Source organism: Betta splendens, chromosome 21, assembly GCF_900634795.4.
Source record: "Betta splendens chromosome 21, fBetSpl5.4, whole genome shotgun sequence".
Classification (NCBI taxonomy): domain Eukaryota; kingdom Metazoa; phylum Chordata; class Actinopteri; order Anabantiformes; family Osphronemidae; genus Betta; species Betta splendens.
This window is the reverse complement of record NC_040899.1, coordinates 11,003,144-11,012,082: the sequence shown is the minus strand read 5'-3', so window position 1 is coordinate 11,012,082 and position 8,939 is coordinate 11,003,144. Positions and strand designations below refer to the sequence as shown.

Sequence of the window (8,939 nt, the reverse complement as noted above, 5' to 3'; positions counted from 1 at the left end):
ACGATTTACGCAAATTCCACTTGATGCGCTTTTTTTTATTTTTTTTATTTTTTGCCTGTCGGTCCTGCGCTACAGGCTGCTGTTTCACCAACCGGCACATTAAGAGACATATAACTCGTAATAAATATCATGCATCATCTCAAAAGCATGGCAAACTATCCAGTCACATTAATACTGCGGCTGTAGACGCCGTAGAAACCCGCAGCAGCTTAATAAATATCACAAGGTCATAGCTGGAGAGGCTGATAGAGGGCTTCTTGTTTGTTTCTGGAAGGGGATTTGCAGCATGTCAAACGTACTGTGGCTCTTTCATAACCGTCAAATTTAGGATTTCATCTATTTTGCCCAGCTTCGTTTAAGCAAGAATGTGTATCACGATTTGCTGCAGCTGGCGTGAATACAAACCACGTCAGACACAACTGCATGAAACTGATGTTTCATGTTGCCTCTAACCCCGTTACCCAGTGTCGTGCTTAATTTCCGCACGGATTCTATCAGATGATGGATCAAATTTGCGACAGTGCAAGCTATAAATAGAAAAAAAGCAGAATGCATTAACCATTAATTAATTCACATATTCAATGGCTACAACATACAAAATGCTACAAAATGCATGAAAAAAATCAAATGACACCTATTAGGGCTGTATTGAAGGCGACTTGGGGAAGTAGGTCGTATTAGGAAATGTATCTGCAGCAGGGACCAGGATCGCCGTGTCCGGCACTTACCAATATCCACCACTAGATGGCGACAAACGAATATCTTCATGCCTCCGTGAAATGTGATGGTGTGTATGATTATTCCGCACACCATCAGTACACTGTAGTCTTGCATAACAATCATGACAGCCAAACGCGTTTAAGGCGCATAGCAGGTAAGAAATACTAATGCAGCGGCTTCATTTGACATGTGATTTGTGTTCTACTGTGACGCGTGGTGCTGGCCGACTTTAGAAGCGAGCAGTTAGCTCGACTAGCAGGCTACATATTGAGCAGAGGCTGAGGAAACTAGCGCTGCTAGCTCCACGGCGAACTCTCTCTGCTGACAAGTTTGCTGGAACGGACACGCAAAAGTTGTGTTTTGTGTGGTGTGTGCGGACTACAATGTATTTTTGAACAGTGCGTATGGGTAGACACGACTGTTGAGTTGAATGTGTGGCGCGAATATGTTGTTACAGTAGCAGGGGCTGATAAATGTTTGCAGCGAGCTACTAGCACAAGGCTAACTACAGTCAAACAGGCCTTAGACGTCTGTCAAGTGTGTACAGTCCAGCTGAAACTTCCGGTTATTGCTGTCAAAGTAAAGCACTCAGGAAAGTACTTGTTGCGTTTTTTTAGTAAGTAGCGCTGCACCAATACATGACTTAGCGCTTAGTTGGGGGATAGCCGATTTATTTTAGATATATTGAGCAATAAAGGTTTCTCTGAGATGGGGTCAAATTAAATTAAATGTCATTCAGCTCGAATGGTTAGTATATAAGGCAGCGCGTTGACACGTGCATCATCCACATTATCATATAGCGTAGAATTTACTAAGCTATAATTAAAAATATATTTTTTATTGACGCTGCTTTCCCCATTTGAAGTAGTGAACAAGCTTTAATTTTGAAGGTCTGTTGGGCCTCGTCCCCTACGTTTCCTCGACTGTTGTGGTAAATACTGCGGTCTAACGTTAGCAGCCTTGACCAGCTAACAGGCTAGCAGGAGACTGACTGGTGACCAGGTAATCCAGGCGACACAGTGAGGGTGTTTACACGCGGGGCTCAGTGGTGGTGTGTGTGTCGGTCTCAACCGTGACCCGTCTTACTGCCTCATGGGTCAGAACGACGTTATATTCGCTAACACCGCGCAAACACACCTCACCAAACAGCTCTCGGGCGCTAACTTTAGGTTAGCATGCGTTTTAGGATCAAGCGATCTCTTAGTAACGTTAACCGATTAAGCTCAGGAGCTGAAGAAGCGTGTCAGTAAGTGAGCATACGTTATCTATTGCTGTTGTTCTGACTGAATAAACACCCTGATGTCAACGCAGACTGACAATTAGCCGCCTCTTAAGCAGATTTATTTGTGTCTGATCCACTAGTTGCGTTCACTTTTTAAATATATTTTTAGACCACCAACGCAGAAACTAGTTTTACTTTGTAAGTTGTTGTATTAACAAACACTGCGGTTGCTTCGTAGTGCCTCCTGTCACGCAACACTATAATAGCTTTTGTGAGACGGGATCATAGATACAGCATCTGACCCAGTTAAAGTTGATATTTGACTCAGATGAGGGATTGTTTGGGTGAAGGAGGTGGATCTGCGTGGGATCATAACTCTTAACCCTTGCGTGGCATGTTTGAAAGGCTGGTGTCGTGTGTGAAACAAGTAAATACATGAGTGAAATGCACAGAGAACAGATCATGCTAAATGATGAACCAACATTCATTGATGTTTCCAATTTAAAAACGTGTTTTTTGATAATGCTTGATGTTTGTGTGTGTCCTCTTCTGTTAGACTCTCTATGTTCTCAATAACAAACGCTCTTTGTTTTAAACAGACTTAATTATTACTCTATGTACGATGAACACTGAGGACAAGCTGGAGGGCTTGCTGTTGAAGTGCAGCAGCGGAGGAATGGACGGTGGCGGCAGAATTCGTCTGGGCAGTGGAGGAGGACTGGTGGTGATGACCCTGGGCGAGCGATCGTTGGCGAATCACCCGCTCCTGGCCGAGGATGATGACGGCGACGACGACGAAGACGACGACGAGGACTTGACTGGGAGTTCGCTGGTCACTCACGATTTGGTCCCTCCAGAGCAGCTGATGATGCAGGAGGAGATGACAAAGAATGGTGCACGAGGAGACGAGGTGCATTTCCCCTTAAAACTCACCAATACGCTGCTTCATATGCCAGTAAGAAATAGTCAGCCACCATGCGAAATAATTTTCCATAGTAAACAAATCTACAATTGTAGTCGTCAAGGACAATAAACCAATATTTATTAGCATTTTAAATTTAGTGTGCAATATTGAACGACTTTCTTCTTTTACAGTTGAGCATTAAGCAGGAATTAAAGCTGTCCGATCCAGCAGTCCAAATAAAAAAGGACAAAAAAGCAGTTAAGGACCTGATGATGTGTCCCAAGAAGAAAAAAAGGAAGCAGCGATCTCCAGCAAAGGTACAAGCCAGAAAGGAAGTGTTTTACAGGACTGATAGACTTTCACAGAGACCACTGACAAACAATGGTGTTTTCCTTTTTCCTCTTTTTCTGTTGTAGATACTCAGCGTTGATGATGATGGATCATTGGGGATACAAAACCCCAAGAGTCACGTCTGTGTTCACTGTAATGCTGCGTTCAGGACCAATTATCATCTTCAGAGGCACGTCTTCATTCACACCGGTATGAATTACTCAGTCATGCCCTAAAATTAATTTTGTTGTCCTATTAAAAGATGATTCACATAAACAGCATCTGCAATGCTAAATAACAAAACATGGGGCAACGCTTTCTTTGCGTCACTCTGTTTGCTCAAGGCGAGAAGCCGTTTCAGTGCAGCCAGTGTGACATGCGCTTCATCCAGAAATACCTTCTCCAGAGGCATGAGAAGATCCATACTGGTGAGTGATGAGGGAATTCCATCAGGCTGTCACTATGACTTTATTAGTCGTCTTGAGTGTAAAGACACACACATGTTTTTCCTTGTTGGTCCTCGTTTAGGTGAAAAGCCTTTTCGCTGTGATGAGTGTGGAATGAGGTTTATTCAAAAGTATCACATGGAGCGACACAAGAGGACTCACAGTGGAGAGAAGCCCTACCAATGTGACTACTGTCACCAGGTGAGTTTAAAAACAGCATATTATCTAGGCTGGTGCTCACATTAAAAGTTCTTGGTTCAGAGCAAATTATTCAAGTACTGTCTGTGTTTAATGTATTGTGTCCCCTGTCTACAGTACTTCTCCAGAACCGATCGCGTTTTGAAGCACAGACGAATGTGTCACGAGAACAGAGAGAGGAAAACCAACAAGGCTGCTGGAAAAGCCGGACCTCTGCGTGAAGCCGATTCGTTAGGACTCCCCTTTTCAGCCAAAGAGTGTTCACTTCCCAAGAAAAAGCGGCAGAAGGGTGCAGACAAGATCTCGGGCGCCTTCGCCGCTGCCCACACAGAAGGCCACACCATCACCGTGGTAGAAATGGAGGAGAAGGAGGAGCAGAAGCGGAGTAAAATCGAAGGTCTACCTCTCTACGCCGTGCCCTCCAAAGTCAAACACGAGTACGTGATCGCTGACTACTCCGTGGAGCTTCCTGAGGAAACCACTGTCCAGCACCAGGAAGGCGACGTGTCATCGGGGGAGACGACTCCCCCCAAGCTAGTTCTGAAGAAGGTCCCCAAGAGGAGTCTCAAACAGCTGAGCGAACAGGCGCCTCCCTGCCTGTCCACCCTGCCGTCCTTCGAGGACAGCGCTAAGGTCACACAGTACACGTTCGAGATTGTGGACAAACAAGGCCTGTTAGACGTGGAGAGCAACTCTGAACTCGAGTCGGTTGAAACCCTTCAAGGAGGGCCGACGAAGCCAGCGGCCAGCAGCACCAACTACGACGACGCCATGCAGTTTCTGAAGAAGAAACGCTACCTTCACGCCGCCATCAACAACAACAACAGGGACTTCGGCCTGAACACAAGCAGCATCTCGACTCAGCCGTCTGTTACGCAGACCGTGGTGTCGGCCGTCATCGAGGAAACGGTGCCGGCCACCATCCTGGAGCCGCAGCCCATCGGCGCCGAGATCAAGGCAGCTCACGACAAAAGCGTGCTGCCAGACGAGGTCCTCCAGACGCTGCTGGACCACTACTCCAACAAAGCCAACGGGCAGGCGGACATTTCCTTCAGCGTGGCCGACACGGAGGTGACGTCCAGCATTTCCATCAACTCGTCCGACGTCTCGGACGGCAGCCCCGTGGAGAGCCTCGGGGCCTCCAGCGCCCAGGCCCAGCCGCCCGCCGAGAAGGTCAGCCTCCTGCAGGAGTACTCCAAGTTCCTTCAGCAGGCGCTGGAGAGGACCAGCCAGAACGACAGCTACCTGACGAGCCAGAGCCTCAGCCTGGTGTCCGAAAACCCCACGTTGGCCGGACAGCCTCTGTTCTCCACAGAAAAACAGTTCCCCTCCCCCAGCAGGTTCAAATCAGGGATGAGCTCTCCGCTAAGGTCCACTTTAGACAAACCTCACTATGGCCTGCTGGTCGGGGACTCGCAGCACTCGTTCTCATTTTCAGGCGACGAGACCACGCCCCCGTCCGCCGTGTCCCCAGCTGAGGACTTTCTGGAGCAGGTCTCGCCCTCCAAAAAGACGGACTCCACACAGGGAATCCTGCAGACTTTTCAGATAAGCTCCTTCGATCAGAACTTCAAATCTCACTTCCAGACGTCGAGATCTGGAGCCTCCTCGCAGTTTACCGTTGCCAACGGACAAGTAAGTCTTCGAGGACACAGCACAGACTTCTCCGAGTTCCCCTTAGTCAGAGTTACAGAGTCTAGGTCTCAACTGAACTCCTCGCCCGATGTTTCATCCAGTGAAACCTTTGGCTGAGGGGAAGGGGGAGGAATTATTTCTGTTTAATAATTTCAGCTGCACTTTATCTTATGTCTCATGTTTTGCCAAAATCAGTCCCATTTAAAGAAGAAAAAAAGTACATTTTCTGAAAGCATTTTTTTTACAAAACGTATTCATAATTTGTTTTTTTTTTTTCAGCCTAATAGAAAGAATCTGAAGTGATAAATCATGATTATCATTATTTCCTCCTTAAATTAAAAAAAATTGTATGTTGTCGCTCCTGAATGTACATCAAGAGATTAAGTGACCAAAGTGTAAAGCAAGAGACACTGAAAATCAAACGGTCGTACCGCTGCCATGGAGTTTAAAGTTATGTGAATGTTCCTGTCAATCACTTTGCCTTGCACAAAGGATGATTAAGTCTCCTGCAAGTCTAACTCTTGCTCCTTTATTGCAATATTTCCACCTATCAAACTGTTGGCCTATTTATGTTTGCTTCTGCTTCTCTGACTCTAGCTACCTCCCCTTGTTCCCCAGTCAAATTTGAGTTCACTCCTAGAACATAACTCCTGTGAAGTTCCCTACTGAACTGAAACCACGAGTAGATCATTTCTAATTCTTCACTTTATTTCTCAGCTGACGTGGGAGTTCGTACAGGATGTGTGTAGATTTACCTGATTATGTACTTTTTCGTCTGGACTCCATGCACTGATTTTTTTTTTGTTCTTCATTTCAAATGTGACTTTCTTGCCGGAAACAATGTAAATCCCCCTCTCCCCAGAAAACATGGGTATCAACTAGCTGCACGCGATGACTGCAGGATAATTCAGCTTTTTTTGTCGTAGATCCCCGAACACGATTGTGCTTAACGTTTGCACCAGTTGCACATGCACCACTACAGTAATTGTAGTAACTCCACAGTGGAGGAATCTGCTTAAAGCCTCCACTTAAAACAACTGTTCTGTTTGATGAGATTTTTAACACTGGCCACTTAGTGGACCCGCGCTCACATTTGGGTTATATGAAATTAGAGACAACGCTCTTCACTTTAGTCGCTCGCTCCTTTTGATAGTACTTGTTGTTCTTGGAGAACACAGAACTTTTGAGGGAACAACGATGTGACGACAAGTCATTTTATTGACTGAACTCCACGGTTTTGTGGAGGCTGGATTGTGACCAGCACCTGTGGAAATGCTCAGTTTTCCAGTTAGCTAGTTTTACATCTGTGCCTTTTTTTTTCAATTCCAGCCGTCATTAAACCATTTCCCTGTCATAATTTCTCTTTTTAGACAGTCGACGCTCTAAGGCTACTAATTCAACTTGCACAATAAGAACAAACACATAAGCTATCAACCTATTCAAACTGTAATATGTTGACATGTGGGAGCTTCATTTAATTTTGCTCTTAGTTTTTTTTTATTATTTCACAACTTCAAGAAACAGCAGGAGGGACAGAGCATTTTCATGCAGTTTCTACATATACTGATGTGTAATTTTAATACTTGATTATGACCCGTTTGCCATCATTGAGTAGTTTGCTGCATCTGTCCGGGCCTTGTTGAAACCATGTTGTTGATGGTTGAGTCAGGCCTCCTCTGTTTCTTGAACACTGTTCTTTTCCACGGGAACACGTGTGCGCGTCCACTTACTGTGTTAAACACTCGCTCGTGTCGGCGCCATCGCATCCCAGCTCCCTCTTGTTAGACAATCAGGGACAGACAGCACTTGTCGTAATCATGAAATTTATTTTTCACCATTGAACATTCCCTCTAGAATGTATAGACAATATCCTGCTGTAAATATACTGTATATTGTTATGTTCTGAGAAGTACTGCTAGGTTGTTGTGGTAAAGACGAGGCTTGTGCAAGGACAGCGAATGATTAGTTTCCCAGCATTTATTAGACTCTACAACAAATGGTTTTCACTTGCCATCAAAATGTGAGGTTTGTATATAAATCACTGACAATTTTTTACAAGTTTAATACCGATTGGTTCAAAAGCATTTTTTTTTTTTGTACGTTAGTGCAGTTTGTGTTTTGATTCGTTTTACTGTTACAACCACAGATAATGAAAAACCTCCAGAAAACACCAGTTTTTGATTCAAGACAATACTCAATGCAATGTTTTGTATCAACTATTTACATCTGTAAACAGCTTACATTTTGCAAGTTTGACTACAGTTGTGGGTGAAATATAAATATGTAGTTTCATTGTACACAATTTTTGAAAGCACAGTTATCGGACTTTTCCTGCTTTGCGGCATTTTATCCCTCGAATTGTCCGCGTAGAATTTCGAATTCACTTGAGCAATTTCAAATGCACAACTGTTGGTGGCGATTCATTCATCATTTGAACAGTATATGTTCTTTTGTTTTTAATTCTGCTGTCTTCAGTAACCTTGCCATAAGTGTCCTTGTGTAAGCTAGAAAAAAAATGTGTAAAAAAAAAAAACAAAACAAACAACTGAATTATGAATTTTTTGATAATACTATTTTTGAAACATCATTTAAGGCACTGATATGTACAGTATATCATATGCAGTTGCTATGGCTACCTTCATTTATCTCTGTATAAGTTGTTTATGTCAGAATCTTTAAATACAGTTAGAAATCTTGATCCTTCTTGAGTGTGAACCTTTTCATACTTTTAATGGACACGTGGAGGAAGTCTTACCACTTGGCTGTAAGGCTGATCTTAAGATAGATGGTAAAGGTGTATTTGCATGGTCTCTTTTAACTTGTTGGGTCGAGTGAACTTGTTTAATGAATAATGTGCAGCTTTAATTGTAGCTGAATAATTTCAGTCCAGTAACCCATATAATTAGATTTTTGCAATATATTATGATTTGTAAACAATCGGATTCAATTGTTGTTTTGATTGTTGTGTGTCACGTCCTTATAAAATAAAATAATTCATGGTATATGAACGTGATTCAACTGTCTGTTTTACTTATGCCACCTCTACCAGAGGCCGGGGAGCCCTGTACAAATGCATAAATATTATATTATTATTCATCAATATTCCAAGTGCTGCTCTGCCTGTCCTACACCAACAGTGCTTCTCATCACCTGCAGGAGGCGCTAAAGCAAAGCTGACATAAAGGCATAGCGTATCAAAACTCTTTATTTTGTTTGTTTATTTAGTTTTAAATAGAAAAAAACTACTAGTAACATTGAAGCTGCACCTTCTGTACAGATCCATGATAATATTTCTTCAAATTCATGTTCACTTGAACAAATTTATCACTAAAGATGCTTTTGCAGTTTTCTGGTCCAACAAGCATCTACAGGGTTTGATTAATATTTAATTGAATTCGAGGCAAATAAGCAGGCAAATGACAATAATATAGTGTCACATTGATCTTGCTTGAAAGATAACTGTAGGAACTCTAACAGTCCAAAC

At 43.3% G+C, this 8,939-nt stretch overlaps 1 protein-coding gene across 5 annotated transcripts; it reads left to right on the top strand.

Annotated features, from left to right (window-relative positions):
- The first annotated feature begins 537 nt into the window (after positions 1-537).
- Positions 538-8,468, top strand: znf148 (zinc finger protein 148). 5 transcript variants are annotated; one of them, XM_029137140.3, is made up of 7 exons: positions 538-787; positions 2,542-2,897; positions 3,038-3,163; positions 3,263-3,386; positions 3,521-3,604; positions 3,705-3,823; positions 3,938-8,468. In XM_029137140.3, exons 1-7 carry the CDS (start codon positions 745-747, stop codon positions 5,570-5,572), a joined length of 2,487 nt encoding a protein of 828 aa, XP_028992973.2. In that variant the 5' UTR covers positions 538-744; the 3' UTR covers positions 5,573-8,468. The 5 variants fall into 5 exon arrangements, with proteins under 5 accessions (XP_028992973.2, XP_028992971.1, XP_028992972.1 ...); XM_029137138.3 differs by having other exon boundaries at positions 540-874; XM_029137139.3 differs by having other exon boundaries at positions 550-874; positions 2,542-2,852.
- The last annotated feature ends 471 nt before the right edge of the window (positions 8,469-8,939 follow it).